Consider the following 20,685-nt stretch of genomic DNA (forward strand, 5'->3'; position numbering starts at 1 on the left):
CGCCACCGAAGCTAACTCGCATCGGACACGAGTCCAAGCATCGAACCAGAAAATCCCAAAATTGAGAGAAGCAGTCTGCGCAACAGTGGGTCGAATCGATTCCATCGAACGGCTCGCCACACCGAATTGCATACGTTTCAGGATAAATTATTATTACACTTGCGATTCGCACAGAGCGTGACTCACGTAATGAATCACGTAACTGCATAATTAATTAGGATCCGAGTGAATCGCGTATTCATTGCGGGGGTAAATATCGCCGGTGGCTCCCGGAAGGGTCCGATACAAAGAATATATCCGATCTCATGCATTTTAGATAGGGAACATCTCGGCTCGGAGCAAAGATACGACTCGAGGCTGGGAGGATCGTAAAACGCTGCATAATGTGCATATATCAACGATCGAGATAAATTTTTAATTGTTAATATCCCCCGCATTATCATCGGGTTTAATTGAAGACGGCGCCGCAACGATGCCAAGGCGTTTTCAGCATCCATCACTGTGATAGCATCTCATCCGATTATGATGACGCTAAAGGCCACACGCTGCTATAATGAGAACGTCACTTAAATGTCCGCAAATTCACCACACACTACGAGAATAACATGATTAATGTAGTAAATTGATATAATTTGAATGAAGTCGTAACAAATTATACACCGAGAATATAAGATCTAGAATGGCTGCTGTCATTCACGTTAACACTATGTATTATATGCGAGAGACGAGAATCTTTGTTTGGCAACGCTTCTTGGTTAAAAGCGGGAGACAAGGACGAAACTTTTTTTATACTATAACTTGTATAAGATAAATAAGAAAGTATACTATCAAAAATATAAATAGCTTTATTTATATTGAAACTTTATAAGAAACACTAAGAAGTTAATTTTACGGTGTGGTAAATATTTTATGGACTAACAAAGGTCGACATTAGTGCTCGACATTATTTTTTTGTGTTAATCAATTATATTTTGAGACTGAATTCTCTGAAGAAAAACCATTGCATGAAAACGTCCTTCACACAGCATAATTTAAACATGGGAGGAAAAGCATTGATGATGATCAAAATGTCTACAAATGATACCACTGAAGGAGCAATTTATTTTTATTTTCAATTTTCCGTTCTAACCTTCTCAGGTAATAATTTAAAATAATTTTTAAAATATTAAATATCATTTCAGTTACATCATATCGGAATACGATTTCACATGTATATTTTTATCAATAAATATATATTTTATCTGGCAGGTGTTAGTAAAATTATATAATTTAAATTCATACTTATCATTATTTATTTGAATGCGATGTGTAAATATGAATGAGTAATTTTCAGTAAAGTTAATTTTTTATTAGTGACGTCCAAACCCATTTATCACTAGTAGATACATATATGTATATATATATACTAGTAAAAATATAATTTAACTGGTAGGCGCTAGTGAAATTATATGCTGCTTTAAAATGTCTATGAAACTTAATTTTACAGTTGCGAAACGTCCATTTGCTGTTCAAACCCAAACCTAACCTAATGAAAGTTCTAAAACTAATTACAGTCTATAAGTCTTAAGATATAGAAGTCCAAAATACAAACTAAGTTAACGCATCTCTCTTGGTATGTTTGATATTACACTATGTTTTAAAAATGTGATAGCTATCCATACCGATATGACTAGACTTCTGATATGAGAGAATTGGTTAAAGTATATTTAAACCGAATTTTAGTGCAAAAACAATTACCACTTCTCAGAAGGCAAAAATTCACGTCAAAAGCAACAAAATCGTGTTGGCGCCGTCGCAGAAGAAAAAAAAGTTTTTTATATTAGTATTACTATTTTCATATTCATATGTATACTTAAAAAGTATATATTACTTTTCTATGAGTCAATATTTTTTTCCATAATTTAATAATATTTAAAAATTCATATTATTTTTTAATTTACGTTAAATTCAGCTTATTAGAGCCAGTCGCTTATTTGGGACAAAAATTTTGGAGCTGTCCCGATTAAGCGTAATCAACTGTATGCCATAATATTTGTTAAATACATATCTGATAAAACATTTTTAATTTGTTTCAATAAATAAATATTTACCTATGTATAATACAGAAATATGTATCTTTTTATGATTCAAATAAAAAATAATCAAAGTTTCGGGTTCCGGAAATTCCCAAGACAAAAAACCAGAGACTAGTTCAAATCCTAAACGAATTATAGTTTTTACCGACAGTAGGGCTATACATTGTTTGATACATTTTCACCGGCCTTAGTGAAATTATATTTCTATTAGTGAAAATATAATTTCACTGAAACAATGTTAAGAGAGAGGTCTGCTGCATGGATCTGGTGAGGATTACTACTGGCGATTATTTGGAACAATGCACGAGAAATGCAATGGAGTAAAACTCGTAATTAAGCAATAGTTTCATAATCACTTCAAAGTATACTATATTATATCGGCTTAAAAAGTTTTTGCAACACGAAGGTTAGCTAGTAATGACTGCACCTGATCATTTCATAGAATACATCCATCTTGCCAGCTCACTGCTGTCAACAATATAACTACCTAATGACTCCACTAGTATGGTCAACAAGTCGACTTCCACCTACGCATCTTCAACGGCATTCTCGATGAAAGTCAGGTGCGCCACTTAAAAACCACCATTTCAACATTACATCTACGGGTAACAAACTGCGTTCCGGCTGAACCCATTCCGACTTGGGAGTTCGTCTGCTATTGTAGAACAACGAGGGACCTGTCTCTGTCACAATTTCACCTTCTGCGGCCGCATCGCGACGATGCCTTTAATGAAATCCGACTTTTTGTTGCGACGCTTGCCCAACCGTGGTAAATTAAACCAGTTTCGACCACGGTCATGGTTGATGGTACCACCGAATGTCGGAATATTAGAACCATGATAACGTGTAATTGTTATTATTGTACGCATAATATAAACACTTACACAATCGGCCGAAGCTGAGCGACAGCCGCTTCTTCAGCTTCTGCATCTTACTCATGGCTCCACCCTTTTTCTCCCGCATTGTCACTCCTGAAACGAGAACAAAAAAAGAATTACATTCATGTTCTATTTATGTCCTTGAAATATAATGAGAATTATAACTGCAATATTTTTGCAGTTCTTCAACCAGGTGTAAATAATTAGACAAAGAAAAATCTGACTGATCGCCAAAACTTCATCAAGGCGTACTAAATCGATTAAGCGTCCGTCCAAGTGGTGAATATTTAATTCCAAAAGCACACTGCTCGTATGTCTGTCATCCGAGCCGACCGAGGGTTGTTTGTTTAGCGTTGCTGGTCTCGTTAGTGCATCGTGCTGAATCAGAGGTACTGTGACACCATGCACAGGATAATTACTATCCGATATTCGATCTGCGAATGCTGAATATAGAGGTTTACGAGTGATTGCGGCTGAATTCATTTCGAGTCATTAAATCCTTTCCAAAGACGTCTGTCTTTGGAAAGGATTTAAAGATTTTGATGGGAAATTTTGTTGTTTGATACATGGCGTTTCCGTCGCTATGCTTAAGAAATTTCAATCTGAGTTTTCTAATATTTTTTAAATAAAGAAAAATAAGTTGCATTAACTCTTGCTTAATTACGCAAAAAATATGTTTTCAAAACCAATAGAACAATCTAACCTGCAACAATTGTTTCTTGACGATTTATCAATTTTTTCTGAGAGCGTATTTATTAAGAATAACTTAGTTGAATTTTTTGGTTCACTACTTGAAAACATCACAAACAAAAGCAAAATAAAAAAAAACAAAAGATATACAATAATCTCGAAATTTAAAAATGGAACAAAAATGCAAATGAACTTCGTGATATATTATATTAATCAATATTTTATTTTTCTTACAATTAGATGATTCAACGGCTGTTGGTGATATTGTACAATTGCTAGTTTTTATTACAATGATCTTTGCAGATTTTTCTTTTAAAGAAGAATCGCTGGGGACGATTTCTTTGCGTGAAAAAACTCGGATTCAATAAATACGTAACTAAGATACGGTTGCTATTATTATAATTTGTTTTAATCGGAGCCTTGTTAATGGATTTATTGCCTTTATGTCAGAGTGACGAAGAATTTTTATATATTTTGAGCTGCATTATTCTTCAATAAGTTTTATATATAAGAGACTAGAAAATGCATTGCAAACATGAAAAACCACAGACTTGATTTTAAACACAAATGTGAAATGGTAAGGCCGAAGCAAGTTTTTGCTAAGATTTCGAGATATTTTGACGAAATCATTAATTTTCTTAAAGAAAGAGGAGATATTCATCAAAAACTACATGAGCAAAATTGACTGTGACTTGTGTTGATTAGTAGCATTTCTGCGTTTAAAATATCTAAAATATCAGGGATAAACGTATTGACAGATTTCCAAACATTAAGGAATATTTACAAAAAAATACTTGCTATCACTTCAACCCAGAAAAATACAGAACCTCCTACAAGATTTAAAAAAAGATAAATTGAAATTCTGGTTCAATTTATCATCAATCCTTTCAAGGATGGCATGGATATTCAATCAGATGCAAATAAATTTGCAGAGCTGTTTAATTTTAATAATAAAATTATTACTTTGCAATGTTATATTTCTTTAAAAGATAGGTTTTTGGACAAATATTAAAATACACAAATTTAAAAAGATGCTGTGAATATTTGGATCTACATACAGCTACATTAAAAAATAATGAAACATAAAAATCAGGAGTTTGACGTTTGACCAAATACTGATTTTCTTATTTTGGCGTGAGAAATGAATGTACAATATTTTTATTAAATATTCTTTGATTATGTATATTTTATATATTATTAAATATGTACTACTAAAAATATGAAAATAGTTTATAATTTATCTATTCCATAAGAAATCCATTCAAATCCTAAAATGAAATTAAGTTGATCGCAATCCTGAATAAGTTAGCCATCCCTGGTATACAGCACTTCATGAGTCCATGAGAGCAACTTATAATTCTTTATGCACCATATTTATTGATAAACATTATTTTAGCTCGCGAGGAATCATTCCTGTTGAGAAGCTTTCCAGGATGTGTCTACGATGCTGTGACAAACGATGTGCCTATGCTATATTGGACTAGGCACATCACTTGTAACAGTAACGTGGAGCTCTCCTTCAACGTTTCATTGTCATTTCTTCTATATTTGCTCAGTTTATAAACATACATTTTTATAGAAAGCAACTATTTTATTATTATCAGCATGAACTATTGTGGTTTTTATTGTTGATCTTCACACTATTTTTGTTTGTTTCAAATACGCATTTATGATAAGTATAGTGATTCATACACGATGTGTCCATTGCGATAACTAAACGCACACTATCACTCTTGTTTATGGTTTATCAACACAACAAATGTATCTGTTTAACCTTTGTTCCATTTGTTTCACTTTTCTTTTAAGCGCGTTTTAGTTGCACTATTCGATTATATAACATAGCACTCTTGATTCTGATGCTATGCTTTATCTATGGAGTTATCATAGATAACATTTATTATCAAATCGTATTCCATTGTCTTTGTTTATATTCAATAGTCATCTCTCCGACTTCTCCATTTGCTTGCAATTTATCCACACTCCACAGAGACGGTTAATACATTTTTTTAATCCAAAAGGGAATGTGAATGTACCATTGCATACTTTGAACAAGAAACACAATCATATTTCATCCGAGCCCAAGAAAACTCAAGTCGAGCGCAAGAAAAAATAAAATTAAAAAAAAACCTACGCTACTGGCGCTCAAAGTAAGAACGCTAGTGTGTAAAAAAAAGTTCATGGACGGAATGCGAGCGGCAATGAACGAAGTTCATACATAATTGCAGAGGCGTACGATTCACTTTCTTTGAAAGTTCAATACCAGAAATTCGATAAAACACACACACCTACAAGGCCGGCACCGTCACCCAAATACGCATTTAACATTGGAATCAATAAGAACTTTAAATTCAAATTTTGTAAATGGAGGCTTACTATTCACTGTATTTTACGAGCGCAAGAAAAAATAAAATTAAAAAAAAACCTACGCTACTGGCGCTCAAAGTAAGAACGCTAGTGTGTAAAAAAAAGTTCATGGACGGAATGCGAGCGGCAATGAACGAAGTTCATACATAATTGCAGAGGCGTACGATTCACTTTCTTTGAAAGTTCAATACCAGAAATTCGATAAAACACACACACCTACAAGGCCGGCACCGTCACCCAAATACGCATTTAACATTGGAATCAATAAGAACTTTAAATTCAAATTTTGTAAATGGAGGCTTACTATTCACTGTATTTTACGAACGAATCACTATTTGACTGTTTATTCTAAATATACATTACATCTTCGTTTAAAATTCACTAGAATCATTTACGCAATTTCCTTCAGCAGAAATCTTATGTAACAAAAACAGTGTTTACATGGTGAACATCGACTCACATTTCACTGTTTTTTTACATATCGATTGCATACAACTAAATTAATAATCGTTATGTAGTAAAAAATGGGTGCGATTTAACATGGAATTATTTTAAGAGATTTAAATAAATTCTTTATTCTATAAAACGAATTGTTTGCGCATTATAATAATAAAAAAATAACATTAAATAAAAATCTTTGTTCAATAAAAAACATTATATTGAGCAACATTTTATTCGTAATGTGCATTAAAATAATATCAATAATTTATTGAAAACGCTTTTTTAATTGCTTATTTTTTAATATTTAAATGCACACATAATTCGTTTTATTGGACACTAAAAATAAAATGTTTACTGAACATAAGACATTTATTAAATGCTCATTTTTATTATTGTAATGCACGAACAATTCGTTTTATGGAACAAATTATTTATTTAAATATCGTCGATTTAAACGGGCTATTATCATTCCTATGAAAAATAACTAGCATCTCTGCTTAGTGTATATGTAATGTAACCTTACTTTTCATTGCTCTTCAACTCTGTCAATCGCGTCAAGTTTGAAGCATAACTTAATGGAACCAATCAGTGGATTGACTCACTATAAAAACTATCCATCACCTCGTTCCTCTGTATGATGTACAATTACACAAGAACCCTTACTTCTTCTCTTTATGGATTTTACAAAACGATGCACTTTTTTTCACTATTCATGGAAGAATGTCGGTTCTAGAAAGAGCCGAGTTCGTTAAACGAACCGCGCCTTCTAGCGGTGCCAATAAACTTAGACGAGTACCCAATTTGCCAGTGCAACTCTTGAATGAGTCAATTATTGTGCGACGTTTCCGTGTACATTTTTTCATGTCAGACACCAGTAACAACAGTTGGATGACTAATCGCGAATGGAACTATGATCGACGCCTTCGTTTTCACTGGTTTGTTTGTACCTGTATGATTTCGGAAATGCGGAAACAGGGCGGTGCTGCGAATTCCAAACTGTTAGATTGAAACTGGTACGGGGCCGCCCATTAAACGATTCAGTGCCAACTGACGGTTAACGAAAACGACTGAGGATCACTGACCGAAACTGAACGAACGGCACACGTCAAGCCGCAGTCATCGCGACTCACTGACTGATTCGAGTGACCGGCGAGTCTGAGTCAGCGGCGGGTGCGGCAACGAGATTCCCATTGGTCGACTGTTTAATTTGATAAATTATATTTTAAAAATCTGATACGATTAAATTATATTTTTTTAATTAAAAAAGTACATTAATAAACCTGCGATATTGATAATGAACTAATTAAAAAATCTACTTAATTTTTAAATTGAATCTGTAGATGTAATTAATACTTTAACGATCGTTAACAATGGAAAAAGCTCACTTATAATTTGTAAGAATATGTAAATAAATTGCATATACCATAGTTAAAAAATAATCGAATACACATACCTTAACCAGAACAAAAAAATAGTAAAAGAAAAATCAGCACGATAGACCAGTAGTATTTTTTTAAAAGATCGGAATTATTAATTAATATATAATTATAATTCCGATCGATCATCACAGATTATAATAAATTATTTAAAAAATCGAGCCAAATCGTGCATTCATAATGTGGGGGACGATTTTAGTTGGCTACCCTGGAACTATGCGCACATTAGCAAGACGGACATAAATAAATAAATGTCACTAATTTACAGACTGATGTTAGTATGATGTTTCTCAGTCTCTTGAGTGTGTTTACCCCACTTTGACGCATTGGGCTAACGCCTGAAATGTGATTTCCAATAAATAATTCAAATTAATTTGAAGAATATGTATTGTATGTTATTTCAAAACACCACATAAAATGAAGATATGGCCTTGAAAACAGAAATATATAGACTTTAAAATAAAATATTACCAGTTATATAAGACATTCGATTTTTTTATGCATATTTACCGCGGTTGAAAGATTGCGGTCGTTTCGCCGTGAAATTGTTCACGAGTGCGAAAAACTATACATACGTGCATAGAAAAAAAATTGTGGATTTTGCGAGATCTCATGTGTGAAATTGTTTATATTTTTACTCCTATGAAATTTAATGGTATTGTGTTGATTCAATTTTTTTGAGCTCATCATACATGTCGATATTTGAAGGCTTTTTATCTTATTTACATGTCGAATTGTCGTAAGATTACACATGAATACTCGTAAAGAAGAAAAAAACAAGAAGTAGCTATCTATGTAAACGTTGACACATTGATAAGATCTCAGAAATGAGATGTATCGTTTATTATTGTATGAAAATACCAATCATCGAATATTAATCGATGCTATGATAACATTTTTTATTTACTTAAAAATATGGATTTCTATGAAAACATATATGTTTTTTTTATCTTATCTCTGATTATTATAAAAAAATATTAGATGAAGGCGTATCTAAGTCTATAAAATAGCATTTGTATATATAAATATTATTTTATTTGCAGAACTCAATCTGCAAAAATATAATTTGTCACTTTATATGCCAGGCAAAAATGTATACAAAAAGGTTTTTGATCGCTAATTTCGTAATAGGAATAGACCGAGCTTAGGTTCAAAGGCGAAACGTTAGCCACAAAGAGACCGCTTTTATATACATACCCGAAAATGGCGTATGCTTACATACGCGGTAGATCGATATGTGTTTTAAAAATAAAGATTACGTAGAATATTAAACCCTGCTTTTTTCAAGGGTGGAAAATGACGGGGGTTGTAAATTTTACCTTTAACGCCAATTAATATTGTTACTTGTCAATAGAGCGGTGAAGGGTATCGTAAATAATTGAACTTTTTAAGGTAATAAATATGACAGAAATCTTGCGACTGCGCATGCGCGAAGATGTTCCTACTAATATTGTCGAAAATTTCGATTGTTAAAAAGCTTAAATTTATGGTATGTTAATTTTCAAGATAGTGAACAATATTTTTTTTAATAATAATTTATCAGTAATCTGACTATCATGACTTGACAGGTTTCCCCAATGCGTCATGATGACCTTTATATTTTCACTTAAAATTTAATATACATACATCAACTCAACTATTTAACAATTATTATAAATAAAGTACATGAAATGTTAAATTATACGTATAATAAATATATGTGCATCATTCCACATTAATTGTTTCAGCAAAAATATTATTATTTGGCAAGCTCGTGTAAGGGGAGCGTTTTCGATCGCTAGTGTCCTGGCCGCGCTAGCAAAGAATAAGGGATGCAATCGCGATTAGTGCCAATAAATACACCAAGAAAAGAAATATGTAAAGTTGTTATAAAAACATTCCGTGACCAAAGCATTGATGTGTTTAAAGTTATATTAGTGACGTCAAACATGATGGGAAAAAATATTGTTTATGGAAGCTATCGATGAATTTAATAGCTGCTCGAGCTCTTCCGCGTTTACCGCGCTTTTATAGGAAGTTGATTCAACCTACAATAGAGTTCTGATGTTCAATGTGAAGTGGCTGAGCCAAGGAAAAGTACTTGAACTTTTCAGAAATAAATGTATTTCTTGAGGATAATAATCTAGCAAATTTTCCTCAGCTCAATGAGCATAAGTGGGTCAACATATTGATTTTTTTACTGATCTCTTTGTTCATATGAATGAACTGAAGTTAAAAAATACAAGGTTTTGACACAAGTATTGACGTTATGTTTGGAAACATAAAAGCCTTTGAAAGTTAATTTAAACTTTTTAAGCAACATGTAGACTCTCGAGTAAAAAAGTATTTTATGAATCTTCTCAATAAAAACATGATTTTATGCCTGCGTGTGTACTATGACGAAAATTCACAGAATTTATTCCGTTGAACAAATTATTATATCCCAACGCTCCTAGCAAAAAGGCACTAGGATACAGATACGATCCATACTCCCTCCTGTAGAGATATCTAATTTTCCAGAATCCCGCCTCATCCTGTACCTCATCGTTTACTAGGCGTTGGTAATAATTGGATATTGTGTGTACACTATAACACACCAAACACTTCAAACTCGGATCAATACACTGTACTTGGCAAATAATGATTCAGCAAACTGTAATAATAATTGAAAGTTGTATAACGACTCGATACGCATACGTCACAATATACATTGTTAACACAACGGTACTAACAATTGATCATAATTATTACATATCATCTAAGTAAGAAGCCTATGATTAGAACGACAAACGCCCGACGACGATTCATTCGCACGAGTCCGTACGTATACGTACCGAGCGTTTCGTACTTCCGGGTCATACCAGTTATTGCAAGAAACGCTTGGCAAAACGGTCTTATCGCGGATCTGGACCAATCCATCCATGAAACTGTAGAAGCCGTGTGCCATTCACTAGCGGTTTTTCAGCTTATTTTAATCAAAGCCTTTCATTTCTGACATGAGAACTCGATAAAGCGAGATAATCCAAAAATATTATACTTGTTAAGCTATTTTGCTTATCTATATCACTAATCAATATATACTAAACTAATCGAGTATGTGATGTATAGCTTTATCAACATATGTAAAACTAATTAAAAGCTACCTAGATACAATTTTGTTAGGTAGTCGCAACAAATTTAATGCATACGATTATCTAACTAACAGAACCTGAGACTAGAAAATAATAACAAATGACATTTCGTTTAAATTTGCTGAGTTAATTATGTTACAATCCTAAGATTATTATCACGGCACATTTCATTTCTTTCAGAGCAAATTAAATAAAAATCTGAATGCTATACTTATAATAGCAGTTTCATGGATTCATTAGGTAATTTAAAATAAATCTTGACGAAAAATAATGAAACCGAAACGCGCTTAACTTAATACTACCATCAGAATTCGCTTTGAACTTTTACTTAGCAATTAAGGAATCTGAACGAGCGTAAAAGGTTTTTTATGTCACAACACAAAAGATGTTCCTGCACAAAGTGGTTTACGAAATCACTCATTCGTATAAATATTGTAAAAAATAATTTACTTGAATTTGCAATCGTATATGTATTAGTAACTTGTTTATACTATTGCTAAGTTCATATGAGTACGTAAATGTCTTGACACTTTAAGAAATATAACCCTTTTGTTGTCGAAATCCGATATATTGGCTTTTGCTATTTGGGGAAAATTTCCGGATCCGACGTAATCATCGAAGAACGAATCGGCTACATATTTAATAGACTGTATGAGATTTGTTACAGGTGTAAATAAGATATTTTTATTATGTAATACATCAATATTTAGATAGTAATCCCAAGGCAACTAAACGGTTAAGGAAGCAACTGAGTCCTATAGATAAATTAATTTAAAGCATTGAGAATATTAGAGGCTAACTCAATGCATATTTAAAGACAATCACAAGCACAGTTTTTACATTATGATGATTAAGGACTCCAATTTTTCTAATCTTTGTTAGTTATAACAGCCATGTACTAACAGCTAAAAGTCGAAAAAGCAGCTGCTAAGAAAATAATGAAGAAGAAAAACGGATGAAAACTAATCACACGGATGAACAATTAAAATAAAATCGAGCTAGACATATATTTTAATTTAACTATTTAGGCTAACCCTCTGCTACAACTAATAATGAAGAGAACCATGTGCCAACAAACAAAATAATGAAGAAAAAACACTTTGTAATTGCCGAAATTCCTGAAATTCATCATATTTTCGAGTTATTATTGTGCACCTGTGGATTTTCTTATCTCTTTTAAAACAATACGATTAATGTTTATTGTAGTACTCTTATTATGAGCATACCGAGTTGTAGTTAATACAAAACATTGTGGATCAGTGGTCTGTAACAATTTTGATCGGTGGGCCGGATTAACAATTTTTCGAAGGCCGGCGGACCACAACACGATCAAGTACGTTTTTTTCACAAAACAGTTACGTAAATGGAAATTATATAATTTTTCATGAATTGCATTAAGTTTGTACAAGTAAATTGCAATCTTTTTGGTTTTATATTGTACGTACATACATTTATAAAAGAAAAATAGACAGCGAATGCAGAGCATTAAAATAACAATGGAAACTTCAATATTGCATGATTGATGCTGGAAATAAAGCAATCTGTTTAATTTACAAAGAAACAATAGCTGTCCTCAAATAATATGATAAATTACAATGAAACGTCACAACAACACGAAACATTCGAAGAAGTAATCAATATTTAGTGGAACATCTCGGTCAGGAAAATTTGCGCTATTGAAAAACGGGTTTAACTAGCAGCAGCTGATTTTCAAGAAATTGAATTTTGGACAAGAAACAGCAATTTGAGCTAGTTATTGTGTGGTGTATTTAATAGCAAAAACTGGAAAGCAATTCACTGATGGAGAAATAATCAAGCAATGCATGATCGAAGCAGCAGATAAAGCTACTTTATACAATCAAATAAGTTTGTCTGGGAGCACTGTAGCGTGAATAGAAAACATATCATCTTAAGTGACTGAAGCTTAAGCTTCCGAACATTGTCGGCAAACGGACCGAAGTCAAAGGAATCGAAGTCGGAGTTGCTCTTTCGACCGCGAGCGGTGAGATACTTCCTCTTTCGCTCTCTCGCGTGTTAAGTAACGACAGTGAGAGAGATAATGATATGGTTTTTCGCAAACTGAGATAGAACGAGTAACTCGGTTCAATTTCAGTATGCGCGTAGGCGTCTTATGGTCAACACGCACGTCGAGCGCTGCATCGTTTCGAATATCCTTATGTAGTTTCCTAGATCGGTTTATATCAATGTCACACCATAACGAATTCTTATTTAGAATCGATGGTGACAAATTGGTGAGTGCCCGCACAAACTTTTATAATTATCAGTAGCATAATAATAATATTTTAATAATATAACAATTTAAAAATTGTAATTATTTGGCACATTTTTCGATCGCGCGCAAATATGCCAGCTGTACGTGACAGCAGCCGCCGTGCGGACGTCATTCACGGCAGCCATCCGGACGGCATATGAAATTTGTGGCAGTGTGGCCGCTACTCGGAAGTCGGCGACCTCGGTCGACTTTAGTTGAACTTCGGTTCAGACAACTTGCAGAGAGTGTAGTGCAAGCATTAGAGGATTTAATAGAAACTATCAAGTTCATGATGAATGATATTATAATTTTTTAAAATCCTTTTAGTTGCAAAATAGAACCTCTCCCTCCTGAACTTGTTGGAAATAATTAATGACATTTTAAGAGATAACTTCAAAAAATTGTCACTGTTGGATTTTTATACTTTCAAAAATTACATCAATTTACTTGGGGAATCATTTTACATTTAGCACTACTTACTTGAGCTAAAAACATTTTTCTAAAATAAAACATATTAAATCTAAATATAGATTCAATTTGAGCGAATCCCATATTAAATCACTTTTGATAATCGACACCAGTAAATTTACACCTAACCTAAGAACCATTATTTTTTATTAGGGATATTTTTTAAATAAATTATTTTAGTAAGTCAATATATATTTTAATAAATATCATGAAAACAGTTTGTTGTCAGTGGTAATTGATCACTTATTTTCTTAATTTGTATTATTGCTATAATAGTGGATTTAAACTGAGTGAAGTTTAGAAAAAAATAAAAGGTTCGCGGGCCGTATGTTGGAGAACCTTGCTGTAGACAATAAAGTCCACATTAACAGCAGTCAGAGTATTTTTTTCAAGATTTTTGACTTGAAAACTTCGTGCATGGACTCACCCTTTCCTATGCAATGGTATAAAAATAACCAGTTTTTGTAAAACATTTAAAAATATTTGTACAAATTGAATTTATAACAAAAAAATGATAAGATTTTCTCGAAAAATTTGCCAATTTTTGAGATGAATTCACAAAATAAAAATTTCAGAGTTAATTCTGGTATGACCGGGAAAGGGTTTTGTTTTTATAAACCTTTATTTATTATTCAAATAATACAGGTTTATAAAAATTTGTATTCAAACAAAGCCAAAATATTTTTGATAGAGTAATCCATGCACTTGGTAAGCTGTTGATTTTCCAACGGTAGGATTGATGGACAAGTAGTAGTATTTCGCTGCAATTATTCCAATTCGCTAATCCCAACTAGGACGCCTAATTCGTAACAATTAACATCGCAAGGAATCGCGCCTGTCTATTGCGAATTGCACAAATTGCAATTAGAGACATTTCATAGTTAGGTGTGTCCCGTAAGTGGTGTTAATTCAGAACGATGCACACATTCCATATAACATGGATCGAACGGCAACAATTACCCTAATGGTCCCACGTAACGCTGCCGTATAACGTTACCCTGGAACGAAACCCAAGGATCATATCCCGCGGGATCGGACACCCAGGCTTCTTCGGCCACATAAACACGTACATACGTGTACGTATTTCGAATTTATAGCGGCTCTCCGTTATCTCCGGCTCCAGCGGCGGTGTTGCCGCATAAATAAACTGATATAATTTATAGGTATTGCCATATACACTTCTGCAAATTAAACATTGTGGAAGCGCTCGCCGTTTTCGCCGACACGTACCAGAAGTGGGGCTGATAAAATCCGATAAGAGAGAGCACGCCGAGATTCTACTTTTTATGGACAGAAACTAGGCGATAGAGAAGAATGAAACGTCACATACTATATGTGTGTCAATTTACGTTATTGAATTTAAAACTTGCCATCGAATTGTAATGCTAGGAGCCGTAGAGTGGTTCGAAATGGTTACGAGCAGACAGGTCCCATAGGACCTCAGCCGACAAAGTACAATAGTAATGCTGACCCTTGTTCTCGCTCCTAGAGTCGTGCGAGGGGATGGAAACTAATTGAAAAATGTTCTTTATAAAATAAATTCAATTGTCCTAGGAACTAGTTAGGAGAGTTCGATCAGTTAAATGCCATTTACATAAATAACATTTAAGAAGACATCCTCATCCTCCTTGTATGACATAATTATGCGCATATATTTGAGACCCTTTTCATTTTTCCCCTTAATATGTTATGAATTACGCACATCATAAATAGATATCGGAAGCACGTCAACGACAAGATGAAAGGCTTTTTACCGTATTATATTTAAAGATTAGATCTAGAGAGTTTTTATCGTTGTAGAATTTAATGGATAATTTTACAAGAATTTGCTGTATTAGGAACATCATTAAATTTCGACCTCTAGTGAGGGGTTTGAATAGTTTATATCTGTATATACACCCAGACCTGCCGAGAGAGGACAAATACCCGGGGCCCGTTCTCCTTGAGGGGCTCAACTCTGAAAAAAAATCATAGCAAGAATATACTTATAAAAAAAGTAAAAACCGACCTCAAATAATGAATCTGAACTAAACTACAGTTGTTTGGGATGTACTTATATACTGATGTATTTCAGTATATGGGTACATGAAACTCAATTTGACAGTTGCAAAACGTCCATTTTATGTTCAAACCGAAACTTAACCTTATGAAAGTACTAAAACTAATTATAGTTTTAGAACTTTCATTAGGTCAAGTCCAAAATACAAACTAAGGCAATTCATCTCTTAGGGGAAAATAATTAAGAATATGATAGCTATCCTTACCGATATTACTATGGACTTCTAATATAAAAGGGCTGATCAAAGCATTTTCAAACCGAATTTTGGTCAATAGGAGAGCGTAAAAACAAATTATCACTTCCCAGAAGTCAAAAAAAGTGTCGGCTCCGTCGCAGTGGGAACAATCGTTATCGAGCACGTTCCCACTGCGACGGCGACGGCATGATTTTATTGCTTTTGACGTGGATTTTTGAGTTCTGAGAAATATATACAATAATTCAATGAATAATGCTTTCTAATGATATAAACAACATCATAAAATATCTCCAAGACATCACTTAAATTATCAAAAATATGATGACGTTTTTAATCGGTAATACAGGCGGCCCTCGACTTTCGGACGTTCGACTTTCGCACAATTCGCTATTTCGCACATTTAAAAAAAACAATTTTTTTTTAAGAAAAAATTAAATAAAATATAAACACGAGTGAGAAACGGAAAAACTTGTGTTGATACGAACAAAAATAAATCAAGGACTCATAAACTTCACACGATTCGAGACAAAGATGGAAATTATTAGACGTTCTGATAGCGGTGAATCTTTTGCTTCAATTGGACGTTCGTACGATATGTTCAATTTTGTAAAATAAAAATATAATTAAGAAATACGTTCAAAATTGTGGAAAATAAAGATATATTTCCGCAATCTTTAAAGATATGTTTCCAAAAAAAACACAGCAAAAAAAAACATGGATGAAATGGAAAATCTTTGTCATCATGGATCGATGACCAACATCAAAAAGATGTCCCTCTGAGTATTTCAATTATTCAAGCAAATGCTCTTAGTTTGCACAAAGATTGGAAGGATAGATTAAAAAAAGATTTTAACACGGTTTTTCAAGCAAGTAACGGTTGATTTTACTATTTTAAAATGATGCATTCTTTTCATAATATTAAATTTACTGGAGAATCGGCTGATGCGGATAAAGATGCTGCAAAAGAAATTATTTCCTAATTATCCAAAATTATTGAAGATGGAGAATATTTCTATAGCCAAATATTTAATGTAGATGAGACAGGTTTATTTTGGAAAACTCTTTAACAATGAAAAATATGAATGAAGCCTTCACGCACCTTGACAATTTTTTAAATATTATGGAAGATTGTGATCCCAATGGAAAACGCATATCTCAAGTGCGTAGGGTGATCAATAAAAACATAGCATGTTATAAAATACTATATGAAGAAAAGAAAATGAATAGTGGAAAACAGTTAACTCTTGATATTTTTTCAAAGGAAACACCCGCAAACCCCACTTAAACGTGTCTCTTAAACGCCTCTTAAACATCTTATATTTACTTGATAAATAAACATTTTAAAATACACACAATTTCAATTTTTTTTACTTCCATCGACTTTCGTACATTCAACATTCGCACACATTTTCAGGAACCAATTATGTGCGAAAGTCGAGGGCCGCCTGTAATTACTTTATTTATGCAAAATATAAAATCAGATTTAGTGAACGAAGACAGTTTTTGCAATCATATGCTACTTACAATGATGATTTCATCGTTTACTTTTCACATATGAAAATATGAGATAATGCCCCATTTAGCACATGTGTAACGCCGATTATCCGATACCACTGGTGAGTGGGTGACATAACACAAACACATTTAATGCGGTTTATCGCCGTCAGTTAAAAAAACCCATTGATCCGATCCATCGTGTGAGTAACGTTTAAATTTAGATACACAATGCACAAGTTCAAGATAAAGTAAACAAGATCGATGCACGTTTATCTCCGGAAACGGATGCGTCTATTAAAACGTCAATCAAAGGCGACAGGAGATTGGGAAAGAAAAAGGGAGAGGCGTCGAGAGTGACTGGGTGTTGTAAACCAATCTTGTGCAAACGCCAATCTCAGCGATGGTTAATAGTAAACCAGAACGTCAGCCACAAATCTATCGTTTTCTGGGTGTTATATATATGTTTATTGTCGTGCAAACGCTTGGTTATGCAAATATACTCAACTATCAAGTGAAACCGCGAATAAATTAAAATTATGCATGTGTGTTTTGCAATTATTCCATGCAATCTATGCACAACCGAATCATAGTGTTTAATATTTATAAACCACAACGCAAAATAAAATATTATATGCATTTAAATACATATTACTGTATAAAATCCAACGGTGTGATTTAATAGTTCTGAAATAGCTAGACGAATTAAATTAGACATAGCTGTATCCATCTCGATGCAGATTGTTGAAACTGTTCGAAACTGACACGTATTTTATATTTTGGGTTTTGATCTCAAATTGTTTCTGTAGCAACGCATAAATAAAAGGAATGGCGTATTTGACTTGCACCGTTTTAAGTGGCTTCAGAACTGTTTTGCTTTGATGTCATTGGCATCAGTCTGTGCAATTGTATTCTTTGAGTTAAAAATACATCATTTAATCTACAGATGTCCTAAACATATGTAGTATATTCAACAAACAAATAGGAAAAAAGTAAAATATCCATAATAATTATAATACTATTCAGAGAATATAAATTAATTGTCTTGGTGATTAAATTAAAATGAGGTCTATCACTAGAACCAGGCTTCATTATTGATATTGTTAATTCAAAAAGTCATGAAAAATTAAGAGCTTTTAAAATTCATAATTATATTATATCCTAAAGCACCTCGCATTCTCTAAGCAGCTTTTCACAATTAGCATATATAAGCCATCAGACGTTCTAATCAAATATAAGCATTAATTATGATTACACTTGATTCAAATACAATCCACAGCTTTTTAGGTCATGGGTTTATTTTTGTTACGACAAAGTTTATTATTTTATTATATTTTTGGACTAACAAAATAAACAGGATAGTGGTGACTCCCGACGTGATTATTGGTTGCCCGCGTTCCAGTATTTATATAATAGATTTTTTCGCTGGAGCAACCTATGATTATAAATGGCAGTTTTTAGAATAAGCCCGCATGCACGGGTTATCTCTTTTCAAGTTGACGGTTATTTTAATCCTTTTTTCTTTAAACTGTTAAAACGCTTTATCACAAACCGAATTGGCTTTTTTATGACTTAGCGGCATAAGTTAATCCCTTTAATTGTGAATAGAGAAGTAGTTCAATTGATGAAACCGGCACTATTTGAAAATATATTTATGTATTTGCTCCGAGCATACCTGATTGTGAGATAATCTACGGCAGATAAAATCACTCAAGTGATAATTGTTAATTACCGAGCCGCCATAACTGGAAAGAATCTGGACGATTGCAGCCTCACGTCATTGCATTTTTTAGACTTCGCCACGCGTGACGAGCATGTTATGAGTTGTAAACGTTGTACTTGGAATAAAAACGAGATGAACCTATCCGGAGGCAATAAATTCGCATCGCGGACGACCTTCGTCTGCACGGAAGACTGCAGCGGACGTTCCTTTATGAATAAAAGCCTGCATTTGACAAGCCGGATATAAAGCACATCTCGCGAAAATATAAAAATCCGTGGTCGTGTCACTAAGGCGACGCCGAGGAAAAAATGTCTAGAGATACGTAACTGAGATAGTCTTCGACCGTGATTGGTTGTCTCGCGTTACACGCCTCTGGCCAGAAGCCATAATGAGACAATTCGCAGTAAATATCGCAGCATATGCGACTATAGAGGATAGCAGGACGGATAAAGTACGTCGTTGCATATATGAAAGAAATATTCTGCAAAGCTTTACTTTATACGCAATCGAAATTCATGCGATTTTTCATCTATAGCTTCCATTTTTTAGAATATAGTGTCAAATAAACATACTCATTCACTTTCCATTTCTTTGATTATTCTCCTCTGCTCTTGCTTACTCTAAGAACATTATCCAATAGTTCAGTTTTTTTCTGAAGACATTTTATGATCACAAACACTAGATTGATAACATTACATGTTTCGTTATTATGTGCGAAAAATCTGTAGGTTAAAAATTACTTTGCAGAACTGCACACGAAAGTTGCGCTAAAACGATCCGTAAAACTTTTTTCATGATCGTTTCATTATCAGGGTATGAGACTAATCCAGAAATAGAAGCATTAAAATGCCAAGACTCAACCGATTGATAATGACTTCATTTCTCGAAAAATCACACTTCCTTTAATATTTTTCTTCAGCATGGCACCATATACAGAAAGTTATATTACCATTATTAAACATGTAAGTAATGGGTACAAATTGTATTGATATTTCCTACATCATTTTACAATTTATATGCAGCGTAAATACATTTCCTGAGTACCATACATAAAATTTGCGATGGCGGAACCTTGATTTCTTAATTTCATTGCATATTATTAAACTACTAACAAGGTCAAAATAATAATGACGATATACATACATATTCTGCTCATTTTTTCAAAAGCAATTCCAGCTCAAGCAAACCCTTTAGAAGCTTCAAGTACAACAGACAAATACGGTATTTACGACTCAAATTGGCGCACGTTTCAATTCCAATCTGGAGTTTCAATTGTATGGATCTTCCGGCATGTATCAAGTACTTGGAATAGATGATTTGAGCTGCTAACAATATGCATTTATGTATATATCGATCGATCATGAGGTGGTTATGGATGTATGTACATACTGTCGAGTCCTTAAAAAATACCCTAATGGATGATGTACTTTTTTTACTAAGCATGTTCGATTCTTCATTAAAGCCTCGATAACTAGAAGC

The 20,685-nt window shown here is 33.3% G+C and overlaps 1 protein-coding gene and 1 long non-coding RNA gene across 5 annotated transcripts in view; both read right to left on the bottom strand.

Moving 5' to 3' along the window:
• The window catches only part of Eip63E (cyclin dependent kinase Eip63E), a 167,863-nt gene that overhangs the window by 143,082 nt on the left and 4,096 nt on the right, over positions 1-20,685 (bottom strand). For 2 of the 4 annotated variants that reach the window (XM_088205624.1, XM_088205623.1), the window contains exons 1-2: positions 7,396-7,583; positions 2,960-3,046 (exon numbers count right to left, since the gene is read on the bottom strand). In XM_088205624.1, the coding sequence (XP_088061750.1) occupies positions 2,960-3,038 (79 nt within the window). In that variant the 5' untranslated portion in view covers positions 3,039-3,046; positions 7,396-7,583. Of the gene's footprint in view, positions 1-2,959; positions 3,047-7,395; positions 7,584-20,685 lie in introns of those variants that run through there. The other 2 variants (XM_088205622.1, XM_088205621.1) reach the window with 1 other exon arrangement.
• Positions 5,146-7,583, bottom strand: LOC148237557 (uncharacterized). The gene is made up of 2 exons (XR_015812665.1): positions 6,066-7,583; positions 5,146-5,770 (listed from the first exon to the last, which is right to left on the bottom strand). It is a non-coding gene; the product is annotated as an uncharacterized LOC148237557 (long non-coding RNA).

This window comes from Plectrocnemia conspersa, unplaced genomic scaffold (genome assembly GCF_051122295.1).
Source record: "Plectrocnemia conspersa isolate PC_06_02 unplaced genomic scaffold, ASM5112229v1 ptg000002l, whole genome shotgun sequence".
In the NCBI taxonomy this organism is placed as follows: Eukaryota; Metazoa; Arthropoda; class Insecta; order Trichoptera; family Polycentropodidae; genus Plectrocnemia; species Plectrocnemia conspersa.